At 41.8% G+C, this 15,474-nt stretch overlaps 2 protein-coding genes across 2 annotated transcripts; one reads left to right on the top strand and one right to left on the bottom strand.

Moving 5' to 3' along the window:
• The first annotated feature begins 2,410 nt into the window (after nucleotides 1-2,410).
• On the top strand, nucleotides 2,411-3,593 carry LOC104431277 (photosynthetic NDH subunit of lumenal location 2, chloroplastic). The gene is made up of 2 exons (XM_010043937.3): nucleotides 2,411-2,972; nucleotides 3,237-3,593. Exons 1-2 carry the CDS (start codon nucleotides 2,472-2,474, stop codon nucleotides 3,333-3,335), a joined length of 600 nt encoding a protein of 199 aa, XP_010042239.1. The 5' UTR covers nucleotides 2,411-2,471; the 3' UTR covers nucleotides 3,336-3,593.
• Nucleotides 3,594-3,780: 187 nt separating this feature from the next.
• Nucleotides 3,781-4,916, bottom strand: LOC104431276 (casparian strip membrane protein 3-like). Its single transcript, XM_010043935.3, has 3 exons — nucleotides 4,594-4,916; nucleotides 4,375-4,498; nucleotides 3,781-4,241 (listed from the first exon to the last, which is right to left on the bottom strand). Exons 1-3 carry the CDS (start codon nucleotides 4,812-4,814, stop codon nucleotides 4,026-4,028), a joined length of 561 nt encoding a protein of 186 aa, XP_010042237.2. The 5' UTR covers nucleotides 4,815-4,916; the 3' UTR covers nucleotides 3,781-4,025.
• Nucleotides 4,917-15,474: the final 10,558 nt, after the last annotated feature.

The raw sequence follows: 15,474 nt of genomic DNA on the forward strand, positions 1-15,474 counted from the left end.
TTAATGGGGAAGATGAATCAAGGATAAATGTGCTTTTGTACTTTTGTAATTTATGACCATCAATAATAGGTTATTTTTAACATACGATTCAATGTCACTCTTGCTCATATCATATTGCTTATGATTCTGGTGGTGAGATCACGAGTCGCATGGGACACGATTTTGACTCAAACTTCTTTTATGTCAATGGCATTGAAAATGTTCAGTGGAGGAACTTTTTAAAAATTTAAAAGTCTAGTGGAATGAATTTTCATAAAACCCATGATCTAAAAGCCAATTTATAGATATATATTTTGAATTTTTCTCCTAAATATATTTGGAAGATCTTTATAAGTACTAGCATAATAGCCCCCAAGCAATCATTTGTCTTTAGTTGATTCTCACAACTTGTACGATCACAAAATTCTAACTAGAAAGGTCATCAGTGAGCATCAATCATGCATCAGAGAACTCTCTTCAAACCCTACTTCAAATACTTACATTAATACTTCCTCGCGTTTTGACTACAAACCCCAAGAGTTTATCAGTAAATAAAGCCTACATATGCACCATAAAGCTTCCTTCAAACCATACTAAAAGCAAATGATTGCCCTCGGGGCTGTTATACTAGTACGTATAAAGATATCCTGGTTATGTTCGGGAGAAGAATCAAAATACCTATCTATAAATTGGCACTTAGATCACAAGTTTTATGAAAATTTATTCCACTAGGGTTTTAAATCTTTGAAGTTCCTCTGCCAAACATTTTCGATGCCACTGACACCGACAAGGATGCTTGTGGCAAAATCGTATCCCATGCTACTCTTGATCTCACCACTAGAATTATGAGTAATATGATCCAAGCAAGAGGGACACGGAACTGCAAGTTAGAAACAGCATTTTATTGATGGTCCATAAGCTACAAAAGCACATTCATCATTGACTCATCTTCCTTAGGAAAGTACCAATGACAACGTATTGATACAGGAACTGAAGGCATGCTCTTCAAGCCCAAGATGAAAAACATGTCTACATATATAAAATAAACTATAAGAAAGGACACTAGATGTACTAATAATCTGGTCCATATCAATGATCCATAATCTGCTCCATATGGACAAAGAAAAGATTATTGCTTGGGTGAAATTAGCAATTGAATTATAGATAAGAGGACCTACTTGTTAAAAAGTTCCATCCGTTATTCCATCTCCTTCTCTACCATGCCAAAAATCTGCCAGAGCAAAGAATTATAAGTGCAATGCACGATTTCAACAACCACAACAGGCAAATCATCTTGGGAAAAATTGCTTAAGCCCGTTGAACATAACAAATATATTAAATCACCTTTCCCAAAGAGAGCAGAGCTGAGGTCGTGAGAGTGAGGGAAAAACACAACGCGGGGCTTGGGAAGGCAACCAGCGGAGGCGACGACATTGTGGTTCACGAGCAAAGAGCTCCAAAGGAGAGAGCAAAGCGAAGGTCGCGAAGAGTGAGGGAAATACGCGACGGCGAGGCTCGAAGTCACGGTTCAACAGCAAAAAGCTCAGAGAGAAAGAGAGAGAGAGAGAGAGCAAAGCGGAGGTCGCAAAGAGTGAGGGGAATACGTGACGACAAGCTCGAGGAGGCGATAGCGGAGCAGAGGTGGCAGCATCGGCGTAATGGTTCAGAAGCAGAGAGGCACTTCGTGGAAGAGAGTGAGCAGAGCAGAAGTCGCAAAGAGTGAGGAAAAACGAGAATGAAAAGTGCGATTTTTACCGAGCGTGTGAGAATGCGATCAGCCTAATATGATGAAGTACAAAAACCCATTTGCTAAACACTGTGTTCATCTTGCTCAAAAAAAAAAAAAAAACATTGTGTTCATCAACCATCTCATCTCAATTTCTTCTCAAAGATTAGCCTAATATGATGAAGTACAAACAATGTATAAGAGCACAAACTCTTTGTGATAAAGTATAAAAGCCACTATAACACGTCATGACGTTTTATGACGTCATGTTGTAATAGATTGCTAAACAAAAAAAAGGAGGTGTTAGGATTGTAAAAATGGCAAAAGTAAATATACTAATGTGTCTCGAAAATCTTATATATAGCAATTACATAGTCAACACTAATTGCAGCATGCCTATTTAGGTTGTCTTCTTTTTTTTTTTGACTTTTTCATTTTGCGATTTATGCTTTTGAGTTCTTTTAAATCCGAAATCCTTGACCCTTTTACAGGATTCGAATGTTAATAAATAAATCGACATCTGCTATTCTTATAATTTTTTCTTTTGAAATTTGGGTATTATTTTAAATTTTAAAAATAGTGGCAGCTTCATATCATACTGGGGACCGCACGTGGGAGAAACGTCACGTGCGGCAGCGATGACAAGTGGCGAAACCTCATTGGAAGCTTGTCAGCACTGACCGAGCTCCTTCATCACCTTCGAAGCTGCGGAAACGGAAGGCTTCAAACGATTTTATCCGGAAAGAAGAAGCAGCAGCAGCATACCATGAACGCCTTCACTCAATCTACATCTCCGCCGCTCCACTCGCAAGCCACCACCAAGCCCCGCCTCACCCACGACCGTCCCCACCGCCTCCGCCTCTGCCTCCGGCCCTCTCTTCCCGTCGTCCGCTCGTCCCTCTCCGGCGGAGAGCCCGTCGCCTCCCGCCGCGGTGCCGTCGCCTCCACCCTCGCGCTCGGGCTCCTCACCGCGGCGGGGGCCGCGCGGGCGGAGAGCTGGGGCACGCGGTCGTTCCTGATCGAGCGGTTCTTCCAGCCGGGGCTCTCGCCGGAGGACGCGGCGGCGAGGATCCGGCAGACGGCGGAGGGGCTGCACGACCTCCGACACATGCTCGACACGATGTCGTGGAGGTACGTCATCTTCTACATCCGCCTGAAGTCGGCCTACCTATCCCAGGACCTGAAGAACGTGGCCTCGACGCTGCCGGAGGGTCGCCGGAGGGCTTACGTGAGCAAGGCGAACGAGCTGGTGGATAACATGGCCGAGGTACGTGCGGGCCTCGCTCTCAAGCTCTCGTGTTATAGAGTTCGGATAAGCTAGTGATTAGTATAAAATGTAGCTCATGGTAATTACATCTCTAATTGGTTTTCGAATTATCAAAAGACACATGAAAATCTTGAATTAGAAATTGGAGTAGCCTATAGTAATTATTTATGTGCGATTTCACGTAGGGAGTTTGATTGAATTGATGCCGCGTGCGTGTTTAGGTCCGATTACAATGTGTTTGAGCCGTGACCATTTTCTTTTCAGTTCGATTACTACGTCCGCACTCCCAAGGTGTACGAGTCCTACCTTTTCTACGAGAAGACGTTGAAATCCATCGACGACCTTGTGGAGATGTTAGCATAGGAGCGGGAGCAGGAGGCGTGCTCAGCGATCATGACCTAATTCGCGGCGCAGTTCCAAGGCGTGGCTCGGCTTCGTGTTGAAGGTGTTTGCTGAATCTTGTGTGATTTTTTGGCTACATTCTTTTCCAAGTAAGGAAAGTCTTTCTTGCTTTTGAACTCATGGCTGCTCTACATTAGCATGAAGATCAGAACAATCTCAAAGTACATAATCGTGATGTGTGAATGAAGCTGATATTTATACAGAGCCTGATTCCTTAAACTGTCCCTTTGCAAGTGTTGATCTTGACTTTTAATTTCTCAGAAACCGAATGTTCTCGTGTTAATCCGATGACTTTGGAACATCGTTTTTTTGACCGACGTATTCCGTTAACCACGTCGTCCTTCTCGAAGTACATTGTTCATGAACTGCAGGTGTATTTAGGTTATGTTCTGTTTTGACTGGAGACTGAACTGGTCATGTCACATTTATTTTCATTAACAAGACAAAGAACACTTCGGTTTTACATTTGAAATCCTTAGGCGCTCAATCAATGGAATCCTAGAGTACACTAACAGAAGTAAAGTTGCACTATGCACATGCTTGTGCGCATTTTACACATACGAACTGATTCAAAGGAAGAAAATTTTAACCGACAGACCCAAACGCCCGGAGACACAGAGTACTGTGATGCCCTGGCCAGCAGTGAACGCATTAGTGTCGAGAAATGACCACGGCAGAGAGAATGATCAGCAATATCATGGCGAGCATTGCTGCGAAAGAGCCGATCAAAGATCCTGTGATTCGCTCGCAGAACGAGCCGAACTGTTGGCAGATGGCGAACCAGTTTGCACTGCTGTTGCCGTTGTGGGCTAAGTAGACGATGGCGGCAGCAGCAGATCCTCCGGCAGTGAGAAGAGCCATCATCGCCTTCAAAAAGTTCAAAGATGCGCTTCGTCAGATTAGTGAAATTTTTATGACGATGCGTGTAAAAGAAGTCTCACTTCTTTGCATGATAATAGTACGTTTTCTAGTAATTTATATGGAGAGTTTCGCTCTTTACCGTGTCGAAGATGATCAAGATGATCCTTGTGATTGTCAACTCGGGCCGCTTGATGTGGAAGATGGACAATGGGATCGAAAGAACGAGATAGCCGCAGACCATGCCGTTCGCTATGACAAAGAACCTGCTCCACACACGCATCAAACATCATCTATTCGCTCGACCCGGCAAAACAAACAAAAAGAACGAATACAGAAAGCTTCAATCGAATCAGCTCACATGAAAGACGGCAGATCGTTGTACTGGGCCCTGAACTGTAAGAACTGAGTGAAGAAAGGCAGCGTTTGGTTAGTCGTCGCCATGGCTATGGCGCTACCCAGCGTCCCGATGGCCGCGACGATACGAAGAGCGAAGTCGACCATCGACATCCATTTCTTCAGCCCTTGAGCCGGCGGGTTCGCGTCCACAGCTTCAGCGGCTTCAAGCTGCGCTGCCTTCATGTTGTCCTGTTGCAAAAACCCCGGTAAAAGTGACTCTCTTTTCTAGGATTTTCCAGTGAATGCTTCAGTTTGATACAGCTGAGATTGCCTGAAACGGGTTAGAGGAAGAGTGCGTATTTATAGGGGAGGTGATTAGCGAAGCTAAATCGTCCGTCATGGGCATGCGCCTATCAAAGCGAAGCTAAGTGGGAATTAGGTACTGCCCATGTCAACCTGCTTGGGGTTTTGCTCCTGTCCTTGACCCAAACGTCACTGTTGGATAGGGCTCGTCGCCATCAGGATCGTTCTGGGTTTTGAACCAACACGATGGTGGGACTGTATCCGACTCTCCGACGAGGACGGTACCGTGACCAGTAGACACCGGATGTCGCGGACATGGCCCTTTCCTTGAAGTCAGTTTGGCCTAACTCTTTCGCTTTGTTGATTCTTGAATTCAACTTACGGATGCTGGTGGTTTTGTTCCTGCACGTAGTTCGGTACGATCCCAAGCTTTGCTCGCGAAAAGTTAACCGAGCTCTGTCAGCGACTCCATCCTTTGACCAGAGAAAGAGAGGGGAGAGGAAAAACCAGATTTGACTTTTGTCTTTGAATTCTTCCGAACCTCCAAGATTGTTTTGACCCGAGAGGGAATTCGGGGTCCGAGAGTCGTATCAATTTTTGTCTCTGCGATTTGGTACAAAGTGTAGAACTAATGGATCAAGGCTATCTCCATAAGCCTCCCAAAAAGAGGGAAAGGGTGATGAGCTACAAGTGGCACTGGGGGGTCTTTGAGCATGTGAAGAGGGCTCTGTTCAAAAGTCCAATGGGCTTGATAGACTGCTCGTGTTTGCACCGGCCCGGCTCAAACCATATGGGCTCTCTCACAAATCCCTTGCGAGGGATTCGCAAATAAAAGCGCTAAGGCTACAACCAAGTTACCTACTTTTCTTTATTAGGCCTACTTAGGCCCGATTTGATAGCTCGATCAAACAATGATTATTTTTGTTCTTTTGTTCTCCATAACAAAAAAAAAAATAAAATAGAAATTTATTTGATAACATCGCTATGTTTTTATTAGGAAATAGATTTGGAACGGAATTAAAAATATAATAAAAAATTACTTCTTAGTTCCAAGGAATAACTCAAGAATCAAGCAATTTTCTTCTTCTTCTTCTTCTTCTTTTCCTTTCATTCTTCTTTCTCTAGTTGGTCGCTGACCTCAACGATGGCCAGTGACTAGCCTAGCAAAAGCAAGTGACCTTGCACGAGCCTTGTTGTGGCTAGGCAAGGCTTAACCTTGCCTTAGTTGGGTGAGGCTATCGAGGGTCGATGAGGTCGCCAACAACTAGCCCAAGAAGAAGAAGTAAATTATAATAAAATCATTAAAAAATTAAACAAAATTCTAAATCGCAAAAATTTTTGAAAGTCGTATCAAACAAATTTCTATTTTTGAATATAAATTTTGTGTAATTGCCAAATATTTTTGAATGCTTAAAAACTCATCAAGAAGCACAATAATTTTTTTTTTAATTCTAAGCAGAAATTATTTTCGGAAATTGAATGTTTATTGAATAAGCCCTTATTGTTACCTCCTTGTTGGAAAATAGAACAAATACATTCCCAACTTAAACTTTTTCCACTGGGGACCTTGAACTTGAAATTCATACAATTAAGTCCTCCAACTTGTTGTATATTCTCCATTTGAGTTTGTGCATCTCATGTTCCAACGAATTGAAGTGACTTGTTGATTGGTAACCCTCGCAAGTTCAATATGGAAATAATTGGTGCCACTATCGAACAAAGACTCGTTGAGGATCTGTTTAGCAGGGTTAGGGTATGTTGTACTCACAATCCAGCTAAAACAAACTAATCGACAAGTCATCGATTCTTGCATCGGCCTTTTGGTCGGCTTTAATGTTACGCAGCCTTCGATATGCCCGAAACAAGAGGCCAATCCTACAAGTTCAAGAGCTCGATTGCAGTATTACAAGCTGAGGCATCGTAGATCAGACGTGCATATCTTCCCCACCACAACAAAAGTTAGAAAAGATGCCACAGCCACAGGCCCTACCTCAGACAGAAAGGACTCTTGGTCACTGTCGTGAACTGGTCCTCCCCACGTTGGTGCAGGACAGGAGGGCAAGCGACCCATGCACATGCCCTATGTTTCCAGACAAGGGCTTCCCCCCATCAATGTCCTTAACAGTCTTATGGGCCAACTTCTGCCCCCCACCTTTCGATTGCGAAGTCAAGCCTACTCAAAATTTATGGAAGCCCAGTGGAAAACAGGGGAAAAAAAGAGAAAAGAAAACACTTTAAGGCGCAGTAGGACCGCCTCCTCTCTCTCTCTCTCTTCCTGAACCACATCTTCTGTGAATTCTCTCTGCGCTTTGTGAATTCTTGGCCCAGTACACGGGGGCAAGCATTGGTGATTGCACTTGGGCCCAGATGGACCATCAGTACATGGCAATTCAACCCACTAAGACGTTCAAGCGCCCGGTCATTTTCCGCCAATTTTCCACCAATTTGCCGAAGATAAGACGGTGATGAAGACGACCCGGGAGAAAAACAGTCACCAGTTTTAGAGGAAAGTGGCAAACTGGTTAACTTTTCCAAGGGTTGGGTGAGGAATTAAGTATTGGTTTGAGATGCGGAAATTTCTTTGTTTAAATCACGTTTCTCGTTAAGAGTAAATTTGAAGTCACACTAGCTATCTTAATAGTTAAGCCATATCTAATCCACATGATCGGGGCGATTCACATAGATCCAATGTAATTAATCAATTTAAACAACTCGAATATCCAAAGAGAGAATCAAACCAGTAACATTTTCCCAAGAGACAAGCAACGTTGGCCTCTTGCAACATCTTCAAAAGTAAAACCATGAAAGTACAAATCTTAATATTAATCATATATGCATGGCACGTTGGTCAAATCCAAAACAACCATCAATCTAGGGTAACCTAAAATCCACACAAAAAATTATGGGTTGGGAATGGGATATGCGAGTCGTTTAGTCTTGCAAACCGCCTAAAATCAAAGGATTGAGCAGTCAAACTCACTTCGTCTTTTTCCGTTCAAGAGACCAATCTGAAATTATAGAGCTCGTGGGCGGTTTTTATCCCATTCTCACACCATCATACATCACATATTTTAGCTTGCAAAGTAAAGATTATTGAATATAACTCACCTGTCGTGAAGAACTTAGATTTCCTCCTGCTAGAAGATGGCAAAAAGTTGGGGGGAAAAAGGAGAAAGAATTGCAGACAAACCAGTCCCCTTTCGAGACAAAATCAAAGAGCATTCATCGAAGTTCTTAACTAAAGCTCACATGCAGTTAGGTGGGGAAACCAGGTTCTGTCACTTCGTCCCCGAAACATCACCACAACCGGTCTCATTCACATCCTAAAAATGCACTAAGTCCTTGAACAGCGAAGCCCTTGCTCCGCCTCTCTCTCTCTGCTCTCGGTTCTCGCGCTTTAATGATGATGAGGGGAGATTCGTACCCAGAGAAGACTGGGCTAGACGTCCTCCTGCGACCACGCCACGTGATTTTCATGTGATGGAGGGTCCATTTGCGACTGCTGTTTTCGTGCTGAAGAAACGCAGAAGGATCGGTCGAACAGAACATGATCCTGGAAAAAAAAAGGGAAAATCGAACATGTTGGCTCCTTTTGCATGTGAGGTTGTCCCTCCGCCCACGGTCGCTTCGCCATCGCCAGTCAAACCCAAGCCTCTTTCGTGGACTCAATTTTTCTTTTTTTTATCTTTTTATCTTTTTGATTCGTGTGATTAAGTATATGATCACTGAGGTAATTGATCTAGTAAGGTACAATTTACTCTCGAACAGCTTGAAATCTCTCTTATCATAAGCACGAATTCTCCGATCGCTCCTCGATCCCAAGAAACCTTGATTCGTCTACTAAATAGGTTTGGCATCGTATCGGGACGCAATATAACCTTGGGTCTCACTAATTAGCATTATGGGGGCACGACAGCAACGGACTTGCTTGAAATTAATAGTAGCATTGGCTCAAATTGAATAATCCATTATAGGTGTGAAATTCTGGTGGAAAAAACTCAAAATGAATCGTCGGCATGCTCGTCCTCTTCCCGCCCTTGTTTACTTATTACTAATCAAAATATGCAAAAAGATGGCAAGACCCAGCTAAAGAGTGATTAGGGGATAATTATTGGGTCAACTCAAAGAAGTGGAGTTGCTTTATGGCAAAGTTTCGTATTCCGTTAACATGACAATCATTTCTTTCGTTATTTTTTTATAGCTAGAACCCCACAAATGGATGGACATATGTTTGATGAATTTGTATTGAATGGCAAGCTGGATTTCAAATGAGAATGTCAAAGATCCATCCATGAGGCCAAGAAAACATCGATTCAAAATGTATATTTTGGTGAGGTGGAAAAGTTGAAATTGCGGTTTCATTTGCTTGTATTTGTAACTAGGAAGGGTTAGGGCAGATGAGAAGGGTAGGCGACGGCGCCATAATGCGCCTAGAAGACGGCAGGTTATGGCTGTTCGTGGAGAAAGAGCGAGAGAGGCGAGCAGGATTCTCGACTGTGGAAAATCTGAAAACAGAATTGCCGAATAGAAATCGATCAACGAAGGGGCTTATGAAAAGTGGGGTTTGCCTCGATCACCTAACTTTATTTACTATAGCAATCCTCCAAATCAAATAACACGTGCCATATTCATGATCCATCGCTAACCTAATGAATGATAACAACAACCCCTCACAAAGGTCGTTGAAATAATAATAATAATAATAATAATAAAACCCTACGTTCCTCTTTCTCCATCGAAACATAGATGCCAAAACCAATACAGGCGGTACGGGATTTGTATGCTCTTGTAATTATTGATGCTTAAATTAGTCACGTGCTTGAAGAGCTCCCAACATCGAATTATTCTTTTCTTTTCTTTTTTTATTTAGAAAAGAAAAATCGGTGGAAATTTAATACGGGGGGACCACCTAATCGAGAACTGGCCCATCCACTAGTCGGTCCATGAGCTCCCGGGCCTGGATCGAGTGCACATGGGATGACACTCCAAGGGCTCTCGTCGCCTCGTTCAAATTCCAATCTCTAAAGTCCCAACGGTCCGTCCATTATCGATTTTTCCGTTTTTCCACCGTCACGGCCGTGGTGGATGGTCGATTGTCGCTATAAATGCGCGCAAAACTCTTCAATGGCGACCGCCACCCCGTGGACAAAACTGTCATATGGGCACATGCGCTAGGGACGTATCCCCAAGTTGCGGTCCGCATGTCGTATGGCTGCCCTTGCGAGAAGTAGCAACAGGAAGACCACCCGTTCGATGGGTCGCCCTCGACGCGAAACGATCCCCAGTACTGTCGGAGAAGTATGGTCGATGCGGGTTGAGTTTTTAAGGGTACCGACGAAATCTCGAGACGACCCCATCGAATTTCGGCTCTCTGCTTGCTCTGTCGCTCAAGCTTTTCGACGGAATAGGTACGCTCCGACAATTTGTGTATCGAATAAATTATGTGCGCAGGCTTCTATACGCCGGTTGGCGGTGGATTGATTCGAATAAAAAAAAAAAAAATATACAAGTCAAGAGATTTAATTAAACAAAAGGATAAGTGTACTAGAAGTTATACAACTTATTATAAAAATGCAACTAAGTCACGATATTTTCAAAGAGTATAATCAAATTCCTAAAATTTTGAAAAAGTGTAATTAAGTCACAAATCAAGTCATAAAACTTGTTAAATTGACTTAATTGCACATTTTAAAAGTTTTAAAACTTAAATTACACTTTTGTAACAAGTTTCGAGATTTCAACGTATTTATCCCTTAAATAAATCACAAGTTCAAGGATCATAAATGAAGAAATGATGAAAGTTCCTGAATCGCGTGTGCAATTTTGCTGATCTGAGCTGAAAATTTTGATTAATTAATAGCCCAAAGGATCCATGAATCCAATCCTTGCTGGAATGGTCATCGAGTCTACTCGACAAGTCATCACAACTAATCCAATCGACTCGTTTCAAGCTAAGATTAGAATCGTGGGGCGTGCCTAGCTCGGAGACGATACGTGGGGGATACATAGATTCTTCGAAGGCGACGTTAGATTTGGTAAGAAGTATACGGTTGGAGTCTTAGGATTTGAAAAGCTTTTCTGGCACAAACAAATGTCGTTAGCGATCGCGTCGTCGAAGATAAATGACTCAATGAAAAAAGAGATTGAGTCGAAAGTCAAAATTCACCGGAGCTAAGTAATCAAATCGAGAGTCCATCATACCACACTTATCGTGTCACATCCTAAAGTCCCTAAACGGTTTCAAATGAGAATCGAAAAATCGAAATACGTGACAGTTACGCAACCGAGCACGATACATCCCCCTCATGCGCATCATTTTCTCCATACCGGAGCTTTTTCGTAAGTTCTTCTCAACCCGATTCGTGGACCCGATATCGTAGATAGGGTGAAATTGAATTTTCCCCTTTCTAAAGCATGAAAAATCTCGATCGATTAGATTACTTTCATCATTTAGCATTTAAAAATAAATAAAATCCCACGTTATCTTCTTCTTCGGTTTTTGGCCCTTTAGTCGCCGTCGTGTTTCCAGTTGCCTCCACACGTTCGTGAAAAGCTGTGAAAAGAGAGGAGGCCGGCCGGGGTCGTCGTCGTGGGTTCAATCGGACGGTTGCGCCATCTGATTGTGCTCCTTTTACTCGTGGGAAGACAATTCTGGAAATTTGAGAAATTTTTGTGATTACGAAGAGAAGGGGAATTTTTATTTTTATTTTTGATTCCACGGCGTATTTTCCTCTTCAGGTTATTCGTGAAGTGATTTTGTCAAAAAAACACTATCGAAAAATCTAAAATTGTAATATATTCAACGTCTCTTGTTGTGACATGTCAATGTCCTTTTTCTCATGGTATGTGTGCCAAAATAATTTCCGTAGCCACAAATGGAAATCATGTTATCGAGGCAATTCTCAGCAAACATTTACGAAATTGGTGTGTTCCGGCGAAAATAAATTATTCATGAAAAATTAAATAAGCAAGATAGGCTCGAGCTTCAAATGAGTACGTGTCATGATTTTTTCTCAGATTTTGGATTTCCTTTTGGTACTTTCCACGTTCAAAGTGCGCCGTTGAATGGCGGATAGCTTCGAGCTACCAAAGGCATAGTTAAAAGCAAAGGCAGCGTGAATCCACTCAGACGAGTGAGTTCCATCTTTTCTAGGCAATCCTCCCCCTAATTGCGGGCTGATCTTTTCATCTTCCACTTTTCGTCTCGAGGGAACATTCGTTGGTAGATATAACACCCGACCCGCCTGGATCCAGCTAGGCCCGAAAAGACAATGCCGTTTCCACGAGGTTGCGGCAGCGCGGCAATTTTACGGTGCTCTAATGTTCGAATGTTGATCATTCGATTATGTGTGTTGTCAACCGTTGGATCAAATGTCTTGTCGGCGCCAGCCATTTGAATTGAGCATAGCAATTAGATCATATTAGTGGGGGCTCGAGATCACAAGAAGGGTGTAGAATTTGTACCTCTGACGTGGGATAAGGTTTGTTCGTGATTATATTGTGATTTGCCTTCGAACAATTCACAAGGTTATTCTTCTAGATTTGATATACTTTGTGAAGATATTAACTCATGTAAGTAAAATTGCTAAGGTAAGAATTCATTCAGTTACCGTTCGAAAATAACTTCTTTCATGAGTACCCTCCTCTCTCTCTCTCACAATATTGCAAAAAAAAAAAAACAATCCAATGTGAGAATGAGTTTGAAAAGTCAAATTTTGTTAAACAAACCCGTTTTCACCAAAAATCTCAATTAGTTAACAAAACGACCACACGATCACATAATGCTCATCATAACTTGTTAGATTTTCAAAAATCATAGTCGATCATTCTAAAAATTTAAACTATCAAATGGAAGTATAATTTTATTATATAAGTATTTTAACACATCACCTCACATTTAATCTGATATTTTTACTTTAGTTCTACAAATTCTCACATAATTATAAAGCCAAAGGTCCGGAGCTTGAATTTTTCCAGACTTTGTTTATCTCTCCAACTAAATATGAGATGAAAGACTGACGGGTACACAGATCGTGGGAGATTAAAACTCCAAACTCGTCCTGGCGTGGCAAGCCGCATGTGCTTTTAACCCCCTCGACCCCAGCTTGGTTATTGCAAGATGAGCACAGCTCCGACCGACAAAACTAATGACAAAGATAAAGGTCTACTCATTGCGATTATAGCTTTACGTGGAATTTAGGAGGCGGCCGTTAGTTGTAGTGCCAGCTCTTAATCACGACCTTATTACTTTTTCTGGAAGCTAAACTGCCCTTCGTTACGTTCCTCTCAGCTCCCTTCTTTAATCCCCCTTTTCCTTTTTGTCCCATCTAGAGAGAGAGAGAGAGAGAGGGAGGGACTTTATTGTCTTTTTACTTTATTGGAAGATTTGATGCATGGCTTGGAGATGTGATTAAGCACATGATGACCGCTTTAACCCACGAACCGCAACCCAATGATGCCGCACCACATGCTGTCGGATGTGTTGTGTCAACGCTGCAATAGTCAAGTATGGGGACACTTAACCTTTTTCTTTTTGGGTTAATACCTTGAAAAATTCCAAACTGGTATATTTGTGACAAATTTACCCAAAACTATTTTTTTGACCACCAAAAACCCAAAACTTGTATACCTTTGACAAATTTATCCTAAACTGGTACACTTGTGACAAATTTACCCTCTATTAGTTTTAGTTAAATTTTATTGTTAAATTATAAAGTTAAATAACACGTGACAATTGTGGGGTATATCAATTTGAGATTTTACACTGTTTGTCATAGTTTATAATTTTTGTGATTTTTTTGTGGTATTAATCTAATTTTTCGGAGGGTATATTAGTCACAAATTTACCAATTTGGGGTTTTTTGTGATCAAATAAGTTAATTTGGGGTAAATTTGTCATAAATGTACCAGTTTAGGGTTTTTTTATAGTTAGTCGGGGTAAATTTGTCACAGGTGTACCAGTTTGGGGTTTTTCATGGTCAAAAAAATAATTTTGGGTAAATTTGTCACAAGTGTAACAGTTTGGAGTTTTTTAAGGTATTAACCCTTTATTTTTTTATAAAATAAAAAATTCTTGACGATATTTGAGGCTATCTCATTTTCATGTTCCGTATAAATCCAAACAACAGTCATTTATGGAAAATCACCCTGCCCTCGTCGCAAACCTACTTTGATTTTTCTTTCGTTCCTCTTTTTCCAATTAGGGTATACGGAGCCAGCGCGCAAATAAAGAATTACTCTAGCCAGCTAAAGACGATCGAGATTCTTTATGAAAAGATATTCTCGAGATAGAAAACTATCGAAACCTATTGGGGGTGTGACTCAATAGAAAAAAAAGAAGAAGAAAAAGAGCGGACTCAATCAAGTGGGTTTTTTTCAATTTAAATTTTACTTTCGACGGCTCGGAGTAATTACCTTATTAATGCGAAAAGCTCGATGCATGGAGTTCTGATCATTTCCAGAAATTAAAAGAGAGAAAATCTCGATCCTGTATCTCAGTGATGGAGCCATTTCCTTCCCCACCTTGGATTCAATCGTGAGTACAGCCTGCTGTCCTAACAAAAAGAGACGTTCGACATCAAGCCAGGTCGTGACAGAGGCCGAAAAGATGATGATTAGTCGAACTAATCGTAGATCAACAACGCATAGAAGCGCGAAATCACGGAACTTTTATCAGTCAATCTAAGAGAAACGAGGAGGACGAGGATGATGTCGACGTGAGTTAGCGTCTTATTTTGACTCGTAGCTGTAGAGCATTAAATCCCAGAATTTGGACAGGCGACTAAACGCAGCGGCCCACGGCGAAAAAGAACATTAATAAATCCAAAAAATAGAAAAAAGGAGATAAAATAAAATCCTAGTTCGGTCGCTGACAAGATTTAGCCGGCCGGCCCGGCCCAGTTGGCTTCAAAAGTTATGCAGACAAATAACTTCGGTGATTTTTCCCCTTTTTTTAAAATTTTTATTTTTGTTTTTGGACGATGGGAAGATTCGGACCGGTCTTAACGGCAAGTTGGTTAGTTGGTCACGAAATCTTTTTGTGTCTCCCTGCATGTGCATGTGGGGGCCCGCAAAGATCCTGCTCTGATCGTGCCTGTTCCTTCTGAATTAAGTTTTACCCTTTTTCGTCCGAAATTTTGACATAACATTAACATCTACCTCTTTTGGATCTTAGTAGGTCCTTAAATTACTTCCTCCTGAATTAGATATCTCGGGAGGACTTCTTCTCACAAGCCATTTATAGGCAAATGAGGGGTAGTATGGGATAATGTCCCAATTGGATATCCCAAAACAACATCGGGGACTTACGTGTCCAGATTTGAATGAATGTCGCAAAAGTTTTTTGTGTGTCTAAAATTGAAAAAAGAAAAATGTCGAAGTTCGTTCGTCGTAAAACTCAAGTACACACAGGTTTTTTTCTCACACTCAATAGAATTTAGCCCAGTTAAAAAATTGGAGATCATTTATTCAAATCCTGCTTACTCACTGTCTGCATCGAGGCCATCTATAGAGATCGAGGGTCTAGGTTTAATGGATACCCGAGCCTCGCCGTATATTCTAAGGGCCCATAAGATAAGCAAGGCGTCTACGCTCGAGCCGT

The sequence above is a fragment of the Eucalyptus grandis genome, chromosome 7, assembly GCF_016545825.1.
Source record: "Eucalyptus grandis isolate ANBG69807.140 chromosome 7, ASM1654582v1, whole genome shotgun sequence".
NCBI classification, from domain to species: domain Eukaryota; kingdom Viridiplantae; phylum Streptophyta; class Magnoliopsida; order Myrtales; family Myrtaceae; genus Eucalyptus; species Eucalyptus grandis.

Coding starts and splice junctions, on each gene's coding strand:
- LOC104431276 (XM_010043935.3), bottom strand. CDS start 4,814: ATGAAGGCAGCGCAGCTTGAAGCCGCTGAAGCTGTGGACGCGAACCCG. Junction 4,499..4,593: donor AACGATCTGCCGTCTTTCAT/GTGAGCTGATTC, acceptor TGTGTGGAGCAG/GTTCTTTGTCATAGCGAACG. Junction 4,242..4,374: donor TCTTGATCATCTTCGACACG/GTAAAGAGCGAA, acceptor AACTTTTTGAAG/GCGATGATGGCTCTTCTCAC.
- LOC104431277 (XM_010043937.3), top strand. CDS start 2,472: ATGAACGCCTTCACTCAATCTACATCTCCGCCGCTCCACTCGCAAGCC. Junction 2,973..3,236: donor TGGTGGATAACATGGCCGAG/GTACGTGCGGGC, acceptor TTTTCTTTTCAG/TTCGATTACTACGTCCGCAC.